A 24705-nucleotide genomic window follows, 5' to 3' on the forward strand; every position below is an offset into this window, starting at 1 on the left:
TAATTTCAAGATACTGAAATACAGATGAAAACTACAAAGTTAGTCTTAAAGAGTCTATTTTCATTGGATTATGTAATGAAAATCATGCCATACTCCACAGGCTTGGGATGGCTTATGACAGTCATAAGCTTCATATGCCAGCAACCATATGAAAGCTTACCTTGGGTGACAATATACATTCAAACATCCTTACTGTGCTACAACTAAGGGGAAGAGAGAAAGAGAGAGAGAGAGAAGTTGTAAGCATTAATGAAGTGCTAACACCAAAGTTGAGTATTTGTTGGATGAAATTATTGTCACGATTATGGTGAGGTGATGTCATTAATCCTTAGTCTTGTGAAAGATGGAGGAAAATAAAAGCACATGAAATGAAGGGCGGGGATCCAGTCACTTCAAAAAGATCATTAATATGTAAAACATTTATTAATAGGCACAACTACTTTGCCTGAATTGGTGGCAAAGCCAATCTGATTGAATCGTGAATATTTATGATAAGAGCTTCCAAACCATTAGCTTAAAAAACAAAACCCTACAACATATATATATTGTGTTTTTCAACAAAAGAAAAACATTGACAATGACAAAGTGTTAGTGCACATATATATATGTTGAAATTCTAAAAGGCAAAATTATCAAGTATAAATATTAGACTAGTGTATTCTATAACATTATATTCTGAAGTGAATATATATGACTGACCTAAAAAAATCCATAAGGGCTGAAACTTAGGCTATAAAGCTACAATACGTCATATAGTCTATAAAACTTTAAAAGCAAGAATCCTCCTTATTTTCTTCCTCTTTTGAAAGCTGACATTGTCTCCGGAAATTCAGAAAGCAAATACTGTAAACTCAGGCATAGCTCTACGCCTTAGAGTTTACATCAGGGCACCTACTCAGCCCAAGGAACTCTTCATTTGCTCCCCCAAGTTGGGGTGTGGGGGTGACTCCTACATCTATGACAGTCCTTATTTGTTGCTTAATAATATTTTGCAGTGGGGCCTAGGATTTTCTCTCCTTTTAAGTCCACAAACATATGAAATAATTTGGGTCCCCATAAAAATATCCAAACATCCAGTTAAAAAAAAATGAGTTACCGATATTCTACTGGTAAATTTGTAATCGGAACATCTTAAATATGGATGTTTTCAAATGTCAGATCGATTGACGCCTCCCTCCAATCAAAAATGCCCAGAACACCTTTTTTTATAATTTAGCAAGTTTAAAATATTCAGTTCTCTGAATTTCATCATGAATCTAAGGAAGCTGTAAACTCTATTTTAAAGGAAGAACATATCTTTCTACATTTAAAAAATGAACACTTTAGGTGGGGAGCAGTGGCTCATGGCCTGTCATCCTAGCACTCTGGGAGGCTTAGGTGGGTGGATTGCTTGAGCTCACGAGTTCAAGACCAGCCTGAGCAAGAGCAAGACCCTGTCTCTAAAAAATAGCTAAGTGTTGTGGTGGGTGCCTGTAGTCCAGCTATTGGGGAGGCTGATGCAAGAGAATCACTTGAGGCCAAGAGTTTGAGGTTGCTGTGAGCTGTGACGCCATAGCACTCTACCCAGGGCGACAAAGTGAGATTCTGTCTTAATTAAAAAAAAGAAGAAGAAGAAAAGAATATATTAAAGAAATATTATTGATTCCCAAGTTGCCATAGTCATTATATAAAATAAGATCACCTTAAAATGAAGCTTTCTGGCTTTACTTATGGGGACATATGGTACAGTACTTAGTCTGCTGACAAAACTTAGTTTCTGCATTACTTAATATCCTTGAATAATTTGGCCTTCCTTGTTCATGGCATAAACACTGTATGCCATGAACTGCTAAGAAATACAATTAAAAGCAAATGAGAAAGTCAACTTTACATGCAAAGTGCATTTTCATGTAAGAGGAATGGAACAGGAAAATATAAATATCCAGTGAGATAGGAACTTTTTAAACCTGTTGCTGCCCCTTCGGGAAGACTGGTTGTCCAGGGGTATTTAGTCCTTGATATATCACTGCAGAATTAGAATATTTGTACCGGTATTTATTTATTCTCAGTTGACATTCTTACCTTTTTTCTTTCACAGCTTAACTTGATTCAAGTTACCTATTATCAGATAACAATCTGATGATGAACAATTTCAGCTTTACATTTAGGACCAAGAGCTTATATCAGTATATCACAGTTGATGCCTTACCTTGAACTTGTAGAATACTAGAATACAGTACTCTTAATATTAAATTCAATTGCTATACAATTTGCTATACAATTACTATAAAGACTATATTGCGTATATGCATAACTTTATTTGTTGCCCCAAATATCGAGCAATTTATGAAAGCATCATTTTAAATCATTAAGAACATTCAGTTATTTTCAAAGCATGAATAGATAGCACTGGTTTTATTTTTTTGTTTTTGGGGGATGTTGAAATATCAAGAATATCTTGGAACTAATAAGGCTAGTAATTTAGAAACCAGATGATTTGCAACCATGATCTTATTCATCATTTAAAGCTAATAAAGCAGTTTAAAATGTTTACATTTATAAGGACTACCTCAAGAACAATGTTTTAAATTTTCTAAGAATTTTATATGCTTATATTTGTGAAAAAATACATTTTTGCTTTTTAATTATGAATCTGAAGAGAAAGAATACTGCTTTAAAAAGTTATAAAGGAAATTATCTTGTTCAAGAAGTTTCTCTACCATACTTATACTAGATTTAGGACTAAAAGATTCTTTTCTGAAAAACATAAATATCCCCAAACATTTACTATGATTTTCTAAAAGAGATATTCACAAAGTCCTCTTTCTGACTTTCAGGCCATAATTTCTTCATTACAGAATGGTGAATAGAAAAAATAAAGACTTTGGTTATCACAGAATAACAATATAATAGTTAAGAATGAAAGAAAACACACTAGGATCAAGTCACAAAGGGTCAGAGTGGTGATTCTTTGTTTGAAGGGGCTTTCATTGTGTCCCAAAGTAGGTTCAGTAGGCTGATGTAATCAATTAACATGAAAATTGATTAAGACAGCAGCCTATGCTGAGACTTTGCTGCCACATAAATCCTTATGCGTTTTCTTGGTTTACATTAGGCGACACACTTTTGAAAACTGGTATAAAGGTAATGTATACCTGTAAATAAAAATTCTCTAATTAGAGATTTTTTTAAAACCTAGTTTTACTATGCACATGCTATATTCCACAGGGGTAATATCAGACACTTAATTAGCAAACTTACCTATATAAATATAAGAAATTTCACAAAATAGTAAACTAATTAAAAATAATGTGAATTCCTCCATTGCAGTCTCACTAGATGAAGTTTTTCACTAAGCTTCTATTTATAGATGGATTCTGTCACCACAGTGATAGCCCCTACACTTTATTCATTCTTGCCATCTGTACACATAGTAGCGTTCCACTAAAATTAATATCCCTTAACAAAAATCACAAAATATAAAAATAAGTTGACTTAAACAACCAAGTGAGCTTCAACAGACAGAATGAACTCAGAATGTAAAAATGTCTTCCCTCCTGCTTCTCGGGCCCCCACCCTCACCCACCTGCACCAATTACAGCATTTTGGCAAACGATTTGGATTTTGCATTAAGCATAGTAAACAAAGGATTTTCTTTAACTTTAGTCCATATATGAGATCTTGGCTATCATACCTTTCACCTCCAGTTTGCATTCTATCTCCACTGTCCCAAGGTCATTGACGGCTTTGCAGCAGTAAGTGCCCCCATCATAGGGGCTGGGCTTGCGAATCTCCAGAGTACAGACCCCCTGGTTGCTGAACATCCTGTATCTTGGGTCATCCACAATGGCAACTTTGTTTTTCATCCAGGTTATTTTAGGCTGAAGTGAAGATTGAAGAAAAGTGAGGTCAAAACATGTCTGTACCTAGCTTACTAATAGACTATCCAGCCAGTGACAGGATTCTAAAGCAGAGCTTAACAAGAAAGCATGACTAAGAATAGCCAGCAGCTTGAGCCCCCTTCCTCTCAAACTGAATTCTACTTAGTGCTTGGCAAAAAAGCAAATGGGTAGTTCTGAAGAAGAAAGCCAGGTTTGTTCAAAGAATTGTTCTAGGGCAATCTCCCAAATGGATTCAGTTGCATTTCAATTTGATCGACATAGGAGCAATCTTGACTCATAAAATAAAGTTCTGGGCATCTACTGAACAGCATGGGTGGAAATAGGTGTATTAATTTGATTGTGATAATCATTATACAGTGTATACAGATCTCAAATGATCTCATTGTATACCTTGAATGTATACAATCTTTTCTTTTCTTTCTTTTTTTTTTTTTTTGAGACAGAGTCGCACTCTCTTGTCCCAGGCTAGATGGCCATGGCGTTGATGCAGGTCCCTTTCACCCTGGGCTGGACATGGACCCCGTTCTCTAGGACTAAGCATCCTCATACATGAGTTTGATCAATGTTCCATCTAAGCTGCCACTCCTCAGGAGGAGTGGAATCACCCTAAATGAGACCACATTCTTACACAATGGCAGTTTGAAAATTAACTTCTGTCCATAGGCCTCTAGCACCAATGGTTGTGACATATTTTAGACATACATTCTATCTCCTCAAACCCTCACACAAGCAAGGAAAGAGAATCTAGCTGCATATAACCCCCTAGACAGAAAGCCCAACACAGCAACCCACATGGGACCCACTCCGATGTGCTGGAGGCTTTGTTTTCTCTCTTATCTGTCAATAAAATCTATCCTGTTGCTTACTTGTGGTGGTCCGTGAATTCATTCTTTGTTTTCCTGAAGTCAAGGACCCAGCAGAGAAATTTCAGTAACAGGGTCAGCCTAGCTCACAGCAACCGCAAACACCTGGACTCAAGTTATCCTCCTGCCTCAGCCTCCCAAGTAGCTGGGACCATAGGCTACTGCCACAACACCCAGCTCACTTTTTCTATTTTTAGTAGAGATGGAGTCTTGCTCTTGATCAGGGTAGTCTTGAACTCCTGAGCTCAAGAGATCCTCCCTCCTCAGCCTCCCAGAGTGCGAGGTTTACAGGTGTGAGCCAGTCCTTATTCACCAATTAAATATTTTCTAATAAAAAATTTAATCTACAGCTCCAAATGTTAACTCATCCTAGAGAGTGTATATTTGCTGGGCATTCTTCAGAAAATCCCCATAAGGTATCATGACCATCTGATTTTCTCCACCCCCCTTTTCCTGATATTCTTTTCTAATTCCTTGGGAGCTGCATATGTCTCACCACTAATCTCCCCTCTGACATCTGTATTCATCATCCAGTGGCAATGGATCTACTCCAGCCAGAGAGCGGAAGATCAGTAATGACCCAATCGCCCGGGAAGGGGACTCCATTCTCCCGGACCTCTGAACTACACTCGATAGCATTGACCTTCCACTCCCTTCTCATATCGTCTTCCCCTTTCGTTTGTTCTTTTGTAAATACACACTCTCCACATTCTCTCTCTGCCAGTCCTTCTATTAGAGGATGCCTTTTCTGTCTCTTTTATACACTCCACTTGGGATCATGCACTGAGACTCACGCCTTGGTCCTTGGCATTTCACCCTCAACTCTCTTTCCTCAATGATATTCCTTTCTAGAGCTTTGGCAAGGGCTAGAATGCAGCACCTGCACGTCTGGGACCCCAAACCGAGAGCAACAGCCCTGACCTTTCTCCTAAGCTGCTTGAGACAAATCTCTTTGTATGATGGCTTTTCGGCCCCTTTCCCCCGTGGATGTACCAACATCACTTCCAATTAAACATTCATTCAGTGTCTTCCTCCCATTCTCAGTCTAGCTCCTTCTGTTGACGTCCCTATTTCTGTTCAAGGTATACACAGGAAAAATACCTCCAAATTCATGGCGTTTTTCCTCAGTGCCTCTTGGGGACATAGATCTCCATGGGCAACATTCATTAATTCAGTTTTTTTCAAGTGCAAACAAGAAACCTTAAAGCCTTTCCAAATCTCTTCAATTAGATGTGGTATCTCCCTTCTTAGCCCTCTGTGTGCCCTTATCAAAGCACATTTTTTATTCTGTCTTCCATTATAGTATAATTGTTATTTAATTTCCCACAGAACTGTCAATGAATCAACATTACTTTCCTCCCTTTACCTCGCAGTTCTTTTTAAAATCGGTAGTTTTATTTTTCTTTAGATGGTATTCCTTAGTAAACAAATAAGAGTGGAACCTCCATAGTTGACCACATCCCCACACGGACCACCTCTTCAGATGGACCTAATTTTCATAGACTGGACATGCACCACATGTATGTACCAATATGGCAGGTCTGCTTCCTTGTGTTGACCACCTCTGTATGTGGACCAGTTTGTTACAGTCCTTTGGGTGGTCAACCTAACAGAGGTTCTCCTATATAAGCATATTTTAGTACTACATTTGAATAGAGTACCTAATTGTCCACCAACACCAACATCCTCCACTCCCCCTATCTTGGAAATATACAAATAGCAGCTGGAAGGTCCATTTATAAAATTACTTACAATTGTAACATAGAAAATATAAAAATTTAAATTCAACCGATGTGATGGAAGAGCATGGTACCTTAGGGTTTCCTCTCACACTGCAGTTCAGAGTGGCATTGTAACCAGCTATTGCATAGGTGTTAACCAAAGGCTGGGTAAACATGGGTGCCTCAGTAAAATCAAAGTCTTCATACACCGGATTTTTGTAGACTTTACCTTTAAAAAAAAAACCATGAAAAATATGTTAAAAATATGAAAATTGGCCTGACGATATATTACTCTTGGCATGCTTTACTAATGATTAAAACTTTCCTGAGTTTGGAAAACATGTAAAAACATGAGTGAACGCCACATAGGATATATTCTGAGGGGGACAAATGTACAGCCTAGGACCGAAAGCCAGCGTGGTCATCTGAAACTAAAACAAATTGAGAAGACTTTGGTGTTTTTCTGAATATTCTGAACAGAAATTTATTCTAATGTGAAATTCAGAAGGACTGGCTTTAAGGAGGAGAATGATTTATGATGAAAGGAAATGATAAGTACAGAGTCCAGTCTCCCCTTTCACTGCAGAGCGGGTCCAAGAATAAAAGTAACAGAAACTGTAAGTGTTTTTTCCCAACCCTGTGATTTTAGCCATTTATAGATCCACTGCCTAGAAGTTGAAATGAATTAAAGCTATATTTGAAAAAAAAAAGCAATAATAATAAAATTACACTTAAGAACTTGTATCTGTAAAATTAAAATTTTACATGAACATTGTTACCATAGTTTTACAATGTGCATTTACCATTTTCTTATTCCCTCTCACCACATCTTTTCTTCTTTCGGTCTTCCTCTGTCTAGTCACTGTCAATCAAAGTTTCCAAACGTCAGTCTACTCCCCACTCACCATCCTTGGCAATCACGGCACTCTCTTTAGTCATCGTTGCATCCTCACTGAGGCCGCACATGTTTTCAGCAAAGATCCGGAAATAATATTCATTCCCTATGACCAGTTCAGTGATGGTGGCATTGGTTCGGTGATAATGCTCAATGACGGTGAACCATTCCTAAGAAGAAAAAAATATATAATTTGACCTAACGATACACAACTCTTCCAACTGTTGGTTAGAATAAACAACAGGGATGCTTCATAAATAAAGAGAAAAAAACCCCACTAGTTTGCTTTGTTTGTTTTTTATTTTCAGACTAATATGAGGGTACAAGCGATTAGGTTACAGTGTGTGCATTCGTTAGGTAAAGTACCTGTTGTAGTTGTGACCTGCACCCAGGAGGGGTGCCATGCACCCTTACATTGTGCTCATTAGGTGGGAGACACTCCTTCCCTCTCTCCCCCCTCCCCCTAACTTGCATTGAATTGAGTTTTTCGCTTGTGTGGCCAAAGGCACTAATTTTTATATTGAGAGTAATAACAATGTACATTTCATTTGCTTAACACTTTATGATTTATTTATATTCGACTATGTAATTTAATTCATTCACACATTACATTCAGATATCCTGGATGTCATCTACCTGTATATTTTCTTCATAACCAATGTCCGTCACCTATGTATCTACCCATCTACCTACCTCCCTGTCTATCCAGCTGTTGTAGAAAAAAGTATAATTATAGGATTTTAGTGACAACTTATTATGAGGAAGAGATGAAGATAAATTTGCTTAATACTATTAACTCAGGCCCTTCCAAGTATTTGCTCATCTCCTCGCTACCTGTTTCCCTGCTACCATCTTGTCTTCACGGCTTTGGTCACATGATATCAACCCAACCTGCCTAATTTTTTCCTCCAGCATTTGCTACCTTAACTTACATTTACTATTTTACTTGTTTACTGCCTACTTGCCCCCACTGGAATGGACACACCACGATACAAAGCCCGAATTTTCTTCTCACCTGTTGTATTCCCAGCGCCTATTTCATTACCTTGCACATAGCAGGTTCTGGGCACAAAATCAATGATATTGAATATTTAATGAATGAATGAGAAGTTAAGAGGACATTAACATTTTTTTCTAGTCTTTTCCTAAGAAATAACAGCAGTTTCAAAGTTTTCTAGTTGCAACCAGTAGAAACCCACACAGCACCACCCTTTTTCAGTACCATTAATGAAGAAAATACATCCTTTGACAAAAAGACACTTTATTTTAAAAAGTATTTTCCTTGGAAATTTCAGGGACCATCATTGTCTATGAATTTTGGGTATTTTAACAATACCAGACAAATGTCACTATGCTTTCCTTTATTCCTGGAGGAATTTACGCAAACTTTTAGTTTAACATTTATTATATTGAGTTCTTTAGTTTTGTGTTTTGTTTTGTTTTGTTTTTTCCTGGACTGTGAGTGCTCCAAGAGCAGGAGCTTTTAAATATTTTGATTCAGTAGCTAGTACTCAACAAATAGAGAAATAAAAATGGAATGTTCTGGTGCACATAATGAAAATGGTGTTTGTGGATGGTCTGAATGGCTCGTAACCATGGAGATTTGAGTGTGGAGCAGCATCTGGAGTTCTACTGACACTGGCTTGGTGGCCCCTGGGAAGAGCACCAGCAAGTGCTCATCTTCTGGTCTCTGCCTCTGCTCCTGCTGAAAGGCAACAGAAACCAGGGTGGAGGGCTGGGGCAGGGGCCACGTGAAGCAGCAGAGAAGTCTTGGCCCACATGGGGTAGACTAGATGTCTAAAAAGACAAATACTGAGCAATTTTGATGGGGGGAAAAAGGGTTGCCTGCAGGGGCCTCTATAGGAACCATGATGCTGTTGGATTCACTGCCAGAATTGGGCCCAAGCTCCAAAAAAGAGCCCTTGTTACTACAGAGCCCTCAGATCCTTCCCTTGCAGCATCATTCGTCCGTCTAGTTCTAAATTGTCCGGGTTTCCAGGAAAGACATCACTTTAAATGTCAAATCTTATTTTGTCACACACTCAGGAAAAATAAAAAAGTGTGCTAAAAATAGTTTGTGGGGCTCGGTGCCTGTGGCACAGTGGTTATGGTGCCAACCACATACACTGGGGGTGCTGGGTTCAAACCCAGCCCAGGCCATCTAATTAACACCAACAAAAAAATAGCCAGGCATTGTGGCGGGCACCTGTAGTCCCAGCTACTTGGGAGGCTGAGGCAAAAGAATCGCTTAAGCCCAAAAATTAGAGGTTGCTGTGAGCCGTGATGCCATAGCACTCTACGCAGGGCAACAGCTTGAGACTCTGTCTCAAAAAAAAAAGAAAAAAATAGTCTGTGGGAAAAGGTGGCTTGAAACGTCTTCCTTACTTAGACTGCCCATTCCAATCCTCTCCGCTTCTTCTATGAATCTGATGTAATTTCCTGGGATAAATCCTTACTGAGACCTACTAGTGTAAATGCCCAAAGGTTTCCTATCATCTCATTCAGTACGTTTCACTCTTTCTGTGAGCATGAAAAATGACTTTGCAGGTAGGACAGTAGTGAATGGGTTCTGTTCAGACCTTGGCATTTAAAGTCTGCTGATCTCCAGCAAGTCATTGAACCTGTCTGAGCCTCAGTTTCCTCATCTGTAAAACACAGGTTATAATAATTCACACTTCAACTAGGTTGTTTCTTGAATACATTAAGTTCTTTACCTCCACAGGACTTTTTCACATCCTGTAACCCTTTTCTAACTGGCATCTGTCTTTTTAATTTTTTTTTGCAGTTTTTTTTTTGGCCGGGGCTGGGTTTGAACCCACCACCTCTGGCATATGAGGCCAGGACCCTACACCTTTGAGCCACAAGTGCTGCCCCTGGCATCTGTCTTTCAAAAAAAAAAAAAAAAACACACACACATAAATATATACTATCCAACATTTATTGCACAAGGAGAAAGTTGCATGGTTTTAATTTGAGTCAGAATCTAGAATGACTAAATGACTAAATATTTGTTGAATGAATGAGTGTATTGGATTCTATTGAGTACTGCAATAGCTGTTTCATATCATTTTAGCTTTCTAATAACCAGGCAAGGCAGGTGTTTGTGGCCTTATTTTATAGATGAGGAAGGTGGAGTTCAAAGAAGTGAAGTGACTTGTGGTCTCTGGTGGCAATGCTGGGATCCAGGTCTAACTCTGTGGCTCTATGGGCCCTGCCTTTTCCACTTTGCCATGTCACTTGGCTCCTGCCCTGTGGGCTTTCACCAAGGAGGACCCGGGGCCACCCCCTCTACCGCTGATGAAATGTGGTTTTGCTGCTAATGAACCAGAGGACAGCGGACCTTACCATGCTCTTCTTGTCAGCCTTCTGGATGGTGTACCCTGTGATGGCAGCATTTCCGTCATCCCTGGGTGGTGTCCATGACAGAGCGACATTCTCTCCCCAGACGTCATCAATCTTCACCACTTGGGGTGGACCCGGACGATCTAGTGGATGAATTCATGGAGTCACTGTGAAGTCACTCTCCCTCCCAATCTATATACCTTGTTACATGAGGACATTTAAAAATGTCCTTCCTTGTGTTACAGAAAGCAGTGCTCCTCCGGACTCTACCACAGGAGTTTCTGACACCCTGTGCCTTCCCTTAGAATGAAGCCGGGCCAGATCCAAGGGCACAGAATAGCCTCAGCATACCTTTCAACTTAATAAAATCAGAAGGGTTCAGCCAGTGGGGAAAGATTGCTTACTTGAAAGGGAATGACCCCAGGGGAGGCTTGCCACAGGAAGTTGCCCCTTTAGTTAGAGAACCTCAAGTTTCAGCAAATTTACTGAAGTAAAATAATAAAAATGATCAGGAAAAAAGGCTTCTCCTAGCTCTGCTCTTAAATTTATTTCTTGACATTGCAAAAGTTATAAAAATAGTTCAAGCAAGAGGGCTCCATCCATGAAGGATCCTCTACCCTATTCTTCTAACTCTGGGCAGAAGGAAGAACTCATATTGTTTATTCTTTTTTGTTTTTTGAGACAGAGTCTCAAGCTGTCACCCTGGGTAGAGTACTGTAGCATCACACTCACAGTAACCTCCAACTCCTGGACTCAAGTAATTCTCCTGCCTCCACCTCCCAAGTAGCTGAAACTACAGGCGCCCGCCACAACACCCAGCTATTTTTTGGTTGCAGCCATCATTGCTGTTTGGCGGGTCCGGGCTGGATTCGAACCCGCCAGCTCAGGTGTATGTGGTTGGTGCCTTAGCAGCTTGAGCCACAGGCACCGAGACACTTATTCTTTGGTCAGGTATGTCTAACTAGCTCTACAGGAACAACCAAGTTAGTGTTTAACTGTTAAACTTTGTTTAGGGACCTCTTCCTTACATTTACTAAAAATTCTCCATTCTCCATTAAAACTTTATTGTTAGTACATTTTAGGTATAGTAAGAAACGTGGACCTATAATCTATAGTGTTTTTTAATGCAAGAATCTAATGTGGGGAATAGTCTTATCATTAGGGAGCAGAGAAACTAAGAATAAAGGAGAGCTGGGTTGTGAAGCAGTACTAATGAAATTCACTAAAAAGTACATATAGTACATTAATTTTCTTGAACATGCGTCCCCAAACTTCCAGGATTAGTCTTATTAGGCAGTGGAAATTTATTTTGAAATGGTAACAAATCTTACAAATTGATCCATTTAAAAAACAACAACAATCAGGTGTATCCAGATTAAGTAGAATGATTTTGAAGTATTTCTTCTTTTTCTATTGTCTATAAGATTTGGCATGATCTATTTTTTGAAATTATCTTTTATCTTTATTTATAAATATTAGTTGTCTATTCTTTGATACTTTGGGGAAAAAATAATAAGAAGTAGTTAATTGATGACTCCATACTGAACCTCAGAGTCAAAGCATTCTATAATAGACATACTCTTGTTTGACGATGTGAATGTTACTTTCTTTGCATTACTATTATTATTATTGCTTAATACTTCGTTGCAGCAATCGTCTGATTTCTTTTCTGAATGTCTTTGTCTTCGTTCGTTCTTTGCGAGGATTTTGTTTCTGGTCCCTATCTTAAACATTGTTATTGTTGTTGAAGTTTAAGCCTTTTATTTTGTGAAGGCAAAAAGTGGAAGCCTAATGAACACATGCATATGTGAAAATAAACAACAACAACAAATCTAAGGCAGGGTGTGGTGGCTTACACCTGTAATCCTAGCTTTCTGGAAGGCCAAAACAGGTGGGTTGCCTGAGCTTTGAAGTTTGAGACCAGCCTAAGAAAGAGTGAGATCCTGTCTCTACTAAGAACAGAAAAACTAGCCAAGCATTGTGGCAGGTTCCTGTAGTCCCAGCTACACAGGAGGCTGAGGCGAGAGGATCACTTGAGCCTAAGAGTTTGAGGTTGCTGTGAGCTGTGACACCACGGCACTCTACCCTGGGTGAAAGAAGGAAGCTGTCTCAAATTAAAAAAAAATTAAATAAATAATAAAAAGCAAATATGAAAAAAGAATTTTAGATAGAGCCAGTCTAACAAAAATTCCTACTGTCTCCTTAACAACAAGGACAATAATTCCCCACACTTCCTGACAGAATGTTCTGGTTCTTTCCTCCAAACCTACCCACGATCTGGATGTCGATGGATGCACTGTCCACGTATTTGTCCACTTTGACCTCCAGGTCGTATTTCCCAGAGTGGCTTCTCTCTGCTTTCCTGATAAATATGATCGTGTCTGTCTCAGAGTTGCGAATGTTTATTTGATTCTTATCAATTTCAGCACCATCCTTCTTCCAAGTTAATTCTGGTCTTGGTTTTCCCTAATAAGAAAGACAAAAGAAGTACACAAGACAAATCACATTGTCTCCAGATATATTTGCAGCATTACAGGAACAATAGGCCTTAACCCATTCTAGGCAAGGTTGGCAAACACTGTCCTTCTAGTCTTGGGGACAGTGACAGAAGGAGCTCTGCCTGCTGAGTGCATGCTGTGTGCAAAGCCCTACCTTAGGAATATGATGTTAATTATTCCCTTAATCTTCAGATAAAGGTATCAGCTTTTTCTTTTTTTGGATAGAGGAGTTAAATGATTTGCCTGAGGCCTTGCCACTAAGTAAGCAGTGGAACCATATCTCCAGCCAGGCTCAGGGCTCCAAAGCCCACAGAATGCAGTAGAGTGGTTAACAGCACAGACTCTGGGACCCTGGAATCTATATTTGGTTTCTGACCACTTAATAGCTGTGTGGCCTTGGGAAAATTACTTAAACTCTCTGTGCCGTGGTTTCCCAATCTGTAAAACAGGAACAACAGCAGTACCAATTTCATAGGATGGCTATAAAGACAGTCCCGAGACAGCTTCCATCACTACCAAAGTATTTTATTAATATCATCTAAATGTTAATGATGAGGATTTCACTATACTGAGCTGCTCATTTTCAATGTGTCGGGAATTCTCTCTGCTCTCTCTAGCTGCCAGAACTATTCTCAAAGAGTAGATTTTAAGAAATGGTCATCTCATTTAGGGCGTGAGTTTCAGCTACAAAGGAACTTCCTAGAATTCCTGAGCTCACCCTTACAGACAGGAAGAACGCTTCGGACGTAGCTTGTGGCTAGGGCAAGAGGGGGGCTGTGGAGCCAGCCGCACACCTGATGCCCACAGAGCCTGAAGAATGGGTGGGTGTGCTCTGTCTTGCACAGGGAAGCTGAGGACAGTATCATTCTCTTATTTCCTTAAATGCACAACTAGCTGTCAGCTACTGGGGAGAAAACAGGCTCTTCAGTAACACGTGGAGCGGAGGAGCGCAGTGGATGAAGTGTCAGGGAGGCCGTGACTCTGCTGCTGGCCCCATCGTTTACTGTTGTGCGACCTCAGCAAATTACTGAACCTCTATGTCAGTTTCTTCCCTTCTCTACTACTGGGGGGGTTGAGGAAATCTGCTCTTCCCTGTCTCACAGGGTGTTTCTGAGGATCAAATGAGAAAGTGTTTGAAAGCCTAAGAGGTTATGCAAATATGCAAACATGATACTCACCTATGCGCGGACACACACACACACACACACACACATGCACACAGCTCTGCTCAAATCCAGGATCCCATGAAGACCAAGCTGAAGGGACAGCCAGTTCCGGCCATCCTCACAGCACTCGGGGCCCCAGCCTAAGAAGAGGCATTGAGCATTTTGTACACACGATGCATGGAAATCAGAAAGGCGGCCAGGAAGTATGTGACCAGAAGCCACCGTGCAGGTGCCGTGGCAAGGTTCTTCCCACTTCTCGCACTCAAACCAGCAGTGGCGACAAGCCAGGCACTGGGGACCCGGCCCCAGCCCTGCCCGGGGTCTGCTCAGTTTGCCCTCTAGCCTCTGCACCATTCCAGCCATCACTGCTAATTCTGGTTCCCAGGTCTTGGGGGGCTGTATGCTCAGCTTCTGTCAGTGGGTCTGGGAGAAGAAAGAGCATGGGCACAGGGAGCTCACAGGTCTGGCGCCCGGGGACGGCTCCGTCCTTGAGAAATGTGTGAGTTCTCATGTGTAGGTGTATGAGTGTTCGAATGTGTGCCGACATAAATTCTGATTTTAAGGCCATGCTGATAGGATAGTCACAAGCTATAGGTGGCTATTTCAACTAATAATGGAAATTAATGAAAGTCAAGGAAAATCTAACATGTATGTATTCAGTTGCACTAGTTCCTAGTCGCACGTTTCAAGGGCTCAGTAGTCACAGTTGCTTGGTGATGACCATACTGGACAGCACATGTACAGAACACTGAAACGTTTCTATCATCGCAGGAAGTTCCAGTGAACGGCTCCGTGTAGATGTAGCAAAGGACTCATGTGAGTAGACTGTGCGTGTGCGCGCGCGTGCACACATGTACGAGATCAAAACTGACCTGATTACTGTGAGTGAAACCTGGTTAATCTTGCAAACAACAGATTCTCTTGCTGGAGCAATGATTTAACAATGTCCACTTGGAATAGTTAGTGGCATCATAATTTCAATTTCAGTTTTCCTTCTTATCGGGATTTTGTTTGGTTTGGGGTCATCACAGGAACTAAGCATGTGTTGTTTTCCTGAATGTTACACCAAGCTCTTCTCTTAAAACGGTCAGTTTTATGGATTTATAGGACTGAAAGAATCTTCCGGCATTTCTTCATTTGGCATCTTGATGTTTTTCTTCCTTGCCCCACTGTGGTTCTTGAGTTTCAGGCAAGGCTGTGTCTCATTTGTCTCATGCAGAAAGAAAACCTGTGACAGTTCTATAGACTCCTCTACTTCTATAGCAGGAGATGTTAAATCATCCCCCAAATCTCTTCCATGATTTGCCTACTGTCCCTCTGAGAAAACCCTGAATCACGATAAACTGAAGTGCTACAGCACCTCCTTGTACCCAGGAAGCCTGGCCCTGGAAGAGAAAATGAGCAACCCCTGAGTTATTACCTGGAACGGTATAACCAGATTGACGGCTTCTCCAACTCTGCGGATGTAGGTTTGCTTCAGGTGCCTCGGGATACGGATCTTGGGATTCTCTGAGTGAGAGTAAAATAGCATCATTTTGCAATCAGCATAGTGATCTAGAAATAGCCTTGGGCAGGATGCTCACTGGCATATCCTGTGGTCATCATGTCTCTGCAATAAAATCTTAGATGCGCCACTAACGTTACATGCGGTAACTTGGGTTCAAAATGTTTTCTTCAAGCAGAGATGGTTTAATAGTTTCACTTAGGAACATTCATCCCTCATCGCCTTATTGCAACTTTGCATTTTTACTGTTTCCCTGTAAAGTAACTTTATAGGGAAAACATTAAATTTTTCTTAGGGCCTTATACATATTTCTTGCAGTTTTTTTTTTGTAGAGACAGAGTCTCACTTTATCGCCCTCAGTAGAGAGCTGTGGCATCACACAGCTCACAGCAACCTCCAACTCCTGGGCTTAGCAGATTCTCTTGCCTCAGCCTCCCGAGTAGCTGGGACTACAGGTGTCTGCCACAACGCCCGGCTATTTTTTTTTTGTTGCAGTTTGGCTGGGGCTGGGTGCGAACCCGCCACCCTCAGTATATGGGGCCAGCGCCTTACCCACTGAACCATAGGGACTGCCCTATGGCACTGCCCATTTCTTGCAGTTATTAACAGCAAGTATATTTTCCAGCAATCATTACACAAAAGATCTATGGGGACCACATGAGCTGGTAGCTGCCTGTTGGAGTCTGATAGTGACTTTTTGGGCACTGCCCATTTCTTGCAGTTATTAACAGCAAGTATATTTTCCAGCAATCATTACACAAAAGATCTATGGGGACCACATGAGCTGGTAGCTGCCTGTTGGAGTCTGATAGTGACTTTTTGTCCTTGTGTGACTGGGGTGAAGTACACCAGGGGAAGGAAGCCCTGGTCCTTTGAGTATTAATACTCATTAACCACCTTGGAGATACCAGAACATTTTGCTGCAAACCTATCAGGAGCAGGAGGTCAAAGGCTCACAGGGATGCTTCATATGTGACAGACAATGGGCAAAAGGTGTTATTTACATGAAGAATTCCAACCTCAGAGCCACTGTAGGAGGTAGGAACTCCTACTTTTTACTTCATGATAAGGAAACTGGAGCACAGGACGTTCCATGACACAGCCAGGATGAGAGCCTGGGGCGAGGCTCCGTGCTCTGGGGGAAACATACCGACCGAGCACAGCCAGAGATCTGGCTTTGAGTCTCAGATCAGACACTTAGTAGATCTGGTCTCGCTCTCCTCTTCTGTAAAATGGAGATGATAGAAACACACCTAGTTCTCCTTCATAGAATCACTGTGAGGATCAAATGAAATCGTCCACGTAAAACATTTAGAATAATGGTTGAGAAGAGTAAGTGCCCAGCAACCTTTAGGAGATGATGATGATGATGGTGATGATGATAACTGAATGTTATGGTTGGAAGGGAATCGGGAGATGCTCTATGTCCCTAACTCTACATAAGGACACAAAGACCCAATAAGGTCCCACATCAAATCAAAACATGATAATGATAAAAGCTAGAATATACTGAGGGCTTATTATATGGCAAGCATTCTGTTAAGCAACATGGATTCATTTATTCAATTTTCATAATCTCTTGATATATTAGGTATTATTATGATTTCTGTTTTGCAGATGCAGAAACTGAGGCTCTTATCCAAAGTTACACAGCTAACAGAGGGAGGGTAAAAGGCAGAACCACACTTATGGAGCATGTGACAAGGATACAAGTCAAATCTGTCAAGTGTAGAACATAATAGCACAATCATGTCTTAGCACAATAATCAAGTAAATGAGGTGGAAGCTATGTTGATTGGTTTGATCTAACCACGACAGATTGTATAAAAAAAATCAACACATTGTACCCCACGCGTGCATAACACACACACTCTCTCCAGTGTGAGTTGGCCCCCCAGCTGGAGCAGCTGTAATATTTACAGAATTCAGTGATAAAGCCACTGATCTTTCACAGTTATTATTAACTGATCTTTGACAAAGCCAATGAGAACATACATTGGGAAAAAGATACCCTCTTCAATAAATGGTGCTGGGGAAATTGGATGGCCATATTCAGAATGAAACTCTACCCTTATCTCTCATCATATACAAAACTCAACATGGACTAAAGATTTTAATATAAGATCCCAAACTATAAAAATGCTAGAAGAAAACCTAGGAAAAACTTCTCTGGACATTGGTCTAGGCAAAGAATTTATGAGGTTAACTGCTTGGTTCTCAGAGTACCAAGTTATAATGAAGGTGACCTCGCTCACTGCCTGAAGAGAACTGGTGAATTTCTACATCTCAGGAAGCATTAATAAAACATCAGAGGAATTACAACAAAATAGGAGATTTTAAGAGAGAGAGGGGTTTAAAAAAAATAAAAGGCAATTAAAATGGAAGTTAAATTTTGAAAGCCTTGCCACCTACCTATGATTTCCCTCACGAGAATGGGCTGCGAGTAGTATTTGGGCTCGCTGGCGCCCGCCGCGTTGATAGCCTTCACGCGCACGAAGATCTTTGAATCCATCGGTAGTCCAGTGATAGTGAACTTCGTCTTGTCAATCAGTTCTGTGTTTGCAACTATCCAGTTGTCAGCTAAAGTGCATTTAAAAAAAAAAAAAGAAAGAAAAGGGGGAGGAACAGTGTTTGGTGACAGAAATCATGCTGTTAGAGTCAGCTCCTAATTAGTATTTTACCCATAATTAAATTGGGAGTAATCACGACTTTGGTCTGTACCCCTACGACCCAGGTGAGCATTTCTGTTATATTTAAATGAAAAATGGCCTCAAATGGCTAACATAAAACAATGGGGAGAATAAGCTATCAGACGCCACTGTTTCTGAAAAGCCTGTCATTCAGGCCTACAGTATCCTGAATAATAGAAACAGTCCCCAAGAATTCTGCAGCAGTTTTATCCCAATTTGGTTTTATAATGATTGATGTAATCATGATATATAGCCAGCTATATACACTGAAGTTCACAAAAACAGGAAAGTGATTTTTTTATGAATGAGAGACATTGACCTTGACAGTGACATAGTCTGTCTGTTTTACCTCAGCTGGTTCGTTGTTGTGAGATATTCCTATGAGAAAAATCTGATCATATTCATTCACATCCATGAAGAAAGAAAAGAAGCTTATATCCACCAAAATGAAGCACAGCTCACAAGCTGATACCTCACAAGGAGGTGGTAAAATTCTATCCCCTCAATCAAAAATCTACTTTTTAAAAATTTTACCTTTTAGCTTTTGTTAGCTCTTTCTACAATATTAAGAGAATTTAAACTCAGCAGCCAACACTTACAAATATTTCAATTTCTAAATGTTAGAATGTATTATGCTCACATGACAAAAGGCGGCTTGGTCCCACATCATTAAGTCACTGTTGCCCCCTCCCACAAGATCTCAGGGCTTTTGTGTGTGTGTGTGGTAGGCATACTTCATATACTTCATGCTTGGTCATGGAACATTCCAGAAACGTTATAATATAGTAAGAAAGTTGGAGAGCTTCACAGAATACTTTACCTGGTAGATCATACGCAGCCTCCCCATTTTCATCAGACTGATTTGCTGATGTACCTTTGAGAATCCGTCATTAAAATTAATTAAAGACACCCACTTTCACACCAGAAGAATATCGTATCAGCAGTCAGCATTCTCTGTTAGTAAAGTATGCAAAGTGTGCAAAGAAATTTGTCTTCAGAGCAGTGAGAGAAGAGTCCAAATGTGTTAGAGGGGTTCCTCAGGAGAGGCACGGCCTGCTTTGCACAGACTGTGGTTTCGGTCCTGAGGCACCTGCCACAGAGAAGAGAAGGGAAAAGAAAAGAGAAGGGGAGGAGAAGGGAGGCTGGGCACCTCCAGCTGTGAGAAGAAGAGACAGAACAAAGCAAGATCCTGAGGAAAATGGAGGTGTGTGGGTCCTGGGATCCACAGGGAGCAGCGCACAGTCTAACAGTCTCTCTTTGTTTCTATCCCTGCCACTGTAGCTCGAGAGGGCCTCTCAGGTGCCCAGGGGACACCGTGCTTCCACGGTGGGGCTCCCTCATCAGAGTCTGGGATAAGGCCAGCCCTCTCTTACCAGGGCTCAGGTTCTGAGTGGGAAAATGGCGGCTGCCCCAGCCACTCAGGAGGCAGCCTTGGTTCCCATGACAATGAATCTGTGACAAGAAAACAAATTGAGCCTTTCTGGGGCCCTTCAGGCATGGCTCACAGGGTGGTCCTGGGCATACTCCACTAGTTTGGGATGATGATTTTCTTATTGTCAGGAGAGGAGCAGGGGAGTAAGGACAGGACTTCTGGCCCCTTGGAATCTTTGCCTCTCTCTTGTTCCCTACCAGGAATATCCAGAGAAGAGGCAGAAAGACATAATATCCTGGCAGCTGGGAGGATATGCGGATGATAAAAATTACCAATGACTTTGAAGGACAGGTACATCATTAAGCAAATGGTCTGTGCGGGACCTATAATATTGTTGTTTGCATAGTCAAGAGACAGTTGACGAGAACATGAAAATAGGATGCTGAGAAAACATGTACAAAAGAGTGAAGAACTAGAGAAAGAGAAAGTTTTAAGAGAAAACAAGACGAAATAAGATCAGAGGGGAACACAAAAATGGCTCATCTCTTCCCATCGGAACCACGTTAATGGAGGGAAACAAAGACAAAGAAAACGGTGTCCCTGAGGACGGGGAAGGAAAATGTAAGTTATTTGAGAACATGAGGAGAGTTTTTAAGAAAAGAAAGAAAGAACTAGAGTGGAGGAAGAAAACAAAGAAGAGTCAAACGCTGCAGGCATCAAAAAACCCCAAAACCCCAAAACCAAAACGAGAGTCCAAAACAACACACAATCTTATAAAAGAAAGAAGTCTCTTACAGAATAAAACCTGACACGTCTAAAAGCATCAAACACTACAGAAAATTAGTCTGGAGGACAGCAGCCATTAAAAGAGAATGAAGAAAATAGGCAGCCACATAAAGAAAATAAGAAAAGACTACAAGAAGATATACACGTTATGAGAGAACTTCCATAGAAAGCTGATTCCAAAATGTTATGTGACAAAATATGTACATGATCATGACTGTGTACATATACATATGTATACATACATATACATATGTATCTACACAGACCACACACAAAGTTCTGTAAAATACACTTCATTGTATTTTATCTAAGGTGGGTAACATCAAAATGACAGCCATCTATCATTTTGCTGTATCTTCTTACTTTTTAAACCTATCAGAAAGAAAAGAGTAAAGAATTTGCTCTGTTTCATACATACACAAAAGGTCTGTGTTCAGCAGCCAGTGACATATAGATAAGATTGGGAAATTCTGCTGGTGGGGCATCATAAAAAACAGAGTGATATTTTTTAAATAGGGGGAGAAATGGAATAGGAATAAAGTCTATTCTGCAGTGATCAAGAATTACGTTAGTGATACCACCCCCCTCCCTTGCTGGGTTAACACTGGGAACTTTCTTATACTGTTTCTACTAGTTTGGGTTAGAGGTTTTTTAAAGCCTGGAAAAAATCAAGCATAATATTTCACGAGTGGAGTTGTGTAAAAGGAATTCAGCAACACCAGGATTCCCCCCCTTTGCTCTTCTCTCCAGACAGGCAATGATCTTTCCCATGGCTGCTCCATTCCAGAGGTCTGGGATTTCTTTTTAGTAGTTTCCTCTTCACTAGATGTTTCTTCTCCATGGTGGTTTTCATCTGGGGGAGGCGTATTTGCATTCCTGATTTCCCAAACATGCTCTGTAATTTCCTTCCCTCACTTGGAGGTTCCATGCTAAACTTTAGGGTCCAAAGAGTTTTCTGGGAGGTTATGTCTTGGGCTACAGATTGTGGCATATGAACAAGCTTCCTTGCTATTGTTTACCTACCATAATCTAGATTAGAGCCTGGGTCCAGAGCAGGGGCAGTTTTATTCAACCATTTTCAAATGTCAGCTCCTTCTAGTCATGGAAAATAGGAAACTAAGAAACACACAGAGGCTTTTGGTGAATTTTAAGTTTTTTGTTTTTGTTTATAGGTACACTCTGGCCCATATTTTCTCACGTCATTTTTTTCTTCAAGTATTTCTATCAGTGATATTTTTGGCCTTGCTTCTCTTCCTCTCCTAAATTTAAATGATTGAATTTTCATGTATCCAAGCCTGAGATAGGTGACTGCTACATGTTGAACCTACTTCTTACATCATCTGGGATCTAATGCTATTTTATTTAAAACTCTTAAAACTAAGAGTTGCTTTTAATTCTTCTTCTTCATTTTATTTTCCCTTAATAAGGCAGGAAATGATCACCAGATAGTCACATATGTAGTCTCTTTTTATACCCATAATTAGAATATCCAGTTGACTTCATCCTAACTAGACTTTTCTTTTCAATTCAATTTTCTTTACAATTCAATTCCACCAATTCAAGAAGTGGTGGTCCCTGAATTTCTGTCAGAGCCCTTTCCTTCTATGTCTTAGTTCAATGTTGTTGTCCAATATGGAAGCCTAGTCAGGATATTTTTCAGATTCCAATTTAGTAGCATCAAGTACTGAAGAGGGACTAAATTTTTATGTATCTCAGAATGATGAAATTTGGCTTCATCTTGTTTGCAGTAGGGTGGAGATAAGGTCCCAAGAAAAAGAGATGAAAGAAAGGGGGGCCTATCTCACCTATTGATGACAGTACTCATTTTATCTACTAGTTGTACTTACTTCCTTCAAAGCAATACTCTAGCACATAGCCATCTAAACCTGCTGCACCAATCTGGTCTGGGGGCCGCCACTTCATGGTGACAGTTGTATCGGTGACAGAGTCAACAGTCAGAAGAGTAGGAGGGCTGGTTACAGCTTAAAGATGAAAGAGACAGAAAAAGAAGAAAAGATTAACTATAGAGTTACAGCACAGGAACTATGACAAAAGGAACTGGGTTGCAAATAAAAATAGACACAGAGCCCCACATCTTAATAAAATTCAATGAGGACTCTGTGGGTATGGTTGTGTTCAAGAAAAAGATCCGATCAACCCGAGAATTTTGGAAATGCTCCCAGGCATTTCCTACAATTTGGGAGGTTATGTGGGAGGCTGGGAAACCCAAGGAAGTTGAAGAGGCTAAAGTTCAGAATCTAATGAGCTGGAGTAAATTTCCTATAACTCTAATTTTGAAGTACAAACTCTTGCACTAAATCTTTCTATTGAAAAAAAAAATAGGTTTGCATTCTTCCTTTCTTTCTTTGGGATGCCACACCATTTTCTTGCTCCTTTTTTCCTTCCCTCCCATCTTCCCTTCTTTCACTCCCTGTTCTCTGCTTTCTTCTCTCTCTCATTCTCATCTCTCTCCCCCCACTTCTCTTTCTCTAATATAGAATAAACGTATAGTTTTATATTCCAAAAAAGAAAAGTAAAAAGTACCTCACTACCATAAAATATTGGAGATATCTCATCTTCTGTTTCTCTGCCTTCACTGAACTTTTGGTTTAATAGAGAATGTTTAAGATGTGATTGTAAAGCAAAGGGACTAGTTTCCAAGTGTGGTTTATTGAACTGGTCTCAGAATTTTTTTTTTAATGCTATCCTTCAGAAATGAAGAACTGATCTCCATTTGTTTTAGTTGTAATGTTTACACCTAGATGCTTAGCTATACCTTCAGAAGCACAAATATTACCCCAACCACTTCCAAACTCCTGCTTCATCCACTGCTCTAAGAAGCCTCCAGGCCTGCCTGTTCCAGTTAGAGGTCAGAGGAAAGCAGTCCTAGTCTGGGGCAATGACAAAGACGCATCTCTCTTGACTCACCCAAAGGAACAAAAGGTTTGGAGGGCATACTGGGCTTAGAGACACCGACCGCATTGACTGCAAAGATGCGGACCTCGTAGGCCACGCCTTCAATCATCTTCTTCGGCTCAAAAGTTGTTTCTTTGCAGAGTTCAAAATTCAGCCTCATCCACCTGGAGCTTTGTTTCTTTTTCCTTTCGATAAAGTATCCTACAGGTGCACAAAATGAAAACTGAGCTTTGTCCCTGGTCTCTGAAATTGAACTTTGTCTGACATTACAAGTCCTTAAAGATCTTGTATTTTCCCAGCACTCTAAGTGACTCATAGGTGTTTTTCAACACCCCTTATTGCACCAGTTTGAGAAAGATTACAGAGAATAACAGAATACAAGTATTAACATCATAAAACATAGACAAAAACGAGACAACAGGACTACAAAAAAAAAAACAAACTAAAATTATACTAGAATGAGGAGAAAAATGGATGACAAACATATAGGCTCAAGCAACTTAAGGCATAATTGAGTAGCAGAGTCGGAGCCAACACAGCTGGCTCTGAGTCCCAGCAAGGAAGACAATACGGAGGAAATGACCAGTTTTGTGAGTCTCATAATTAGCCAAAAGGAAAAATTCTCATGCCATCACAGAAGCAAATTCTTCTAAGCATTTAACTCTAAAAGAAATGTCTTCATAGACAGAATCCTATGGAACTAGACATGTACTGACTAGAACTGTGGAGGTTAGGCTTATAGGGTTTCAAAATTACATATTAAGTGTAAATGTCAAACAGAAAAAGAGAATAGGCAACAGAAGGTAATCTATAAAATATAGCTCTACTGGGTGGCGCCTGTGGCTCAAAGGGGTAGGGCGCCAGCCCCATATGCCAGAGGTGGTGTGTTCAAACCCAGCCCCGGCCAAAAACTGCAAAAAATAAAAATAAAAAATATATATATATAGTTCTACTGAGTGTTTCTTTTGTTGGTAGCCCTGAAAAGCTGAAACAACCAAGAGTTGGCAAACACTATTCTGAATCAGACATGTCAGCTTGATTCTAGTGTTTGTTTACCCAGAAGACTTACCA

At 40.4% G+C, this 24705-nt stretch overlaps 1 protein-coding gene across 6 annotated transcripts in view; it reads right to left on the bottom strand.

Moving 5' to 3' along the window:
- MYBPC1 (myosin binding protein C1) overlaps nucleotides 1-24705 on the bottom strand; it is an 87626-nt gene that overhangs the window by 1233 nt on the left and 61688 nt on the right. For 2 of the 6 annotated variants that reach the window (XM_053582977.1, XM_053582974.1), the window contains 10 exons: nucleotides 23647-23835; nucleotides 22566-22700; nucleotides 19381-19434; nucleotides 18283-18450; nucleotides 15787-15875; nucleotides 12973-13168; nucleotides 10706-10845; nucleotides 7371-7530; nucleotides 6558-6694; nucleotides 3674-3860 (listed from right to left, as the gene is read on the bottom strand). In XM_053582977.1, the coding sequence (XP_053438952.1) occupies nucleotides 3674-3860; nucleotides 6558-6694; nucleotides 7371-7530; nucleotides 10706-10845; nucleotides 12973-13168; nucleotides 15787-15875; nucleotides 18283-18450; nucleotides 19381-19434; nucleotides 22566-22700; nucleotides 23647-23835 (1455 nt within the window). Of the gene's footprint in view, nucleotides 1-160; nucleotides 204-1946; nucleotides 2006-3673; nucleotides 3861-6557; nucleotides 6695-7370; nucleotides 7531-10705; nucleotides 10846-12972; nucleotides 13169-15786; nucleotides 15876-18282; nucleotides 18451-19380; nucleotides 19435-22565; nucleotides 22701-23646; nucleotides 23836-24705 lie in introns of all 6 variants that reach the window. The other 4 variants (XM_053582975.1, XM_053582978.1, XM_053582979.1 and 1 more) reach the window with 4 other exon arrangements.

This window comes from Nycticebus coucang, chromosome 3 (assembly GCF_027406575.1).
Source record: "Nycticebus coucang isolate mNycCou1 chromosome 3, mNycCou1.pri, whole genome shotgun sequence".
NCBI classification, from domain to species: domain Eukaryota; kingdom Metazoa; phylum Chordata; class Mammalia; order Primates; family Lorisidae; genus Nycticebus; species Nycticebus coucang.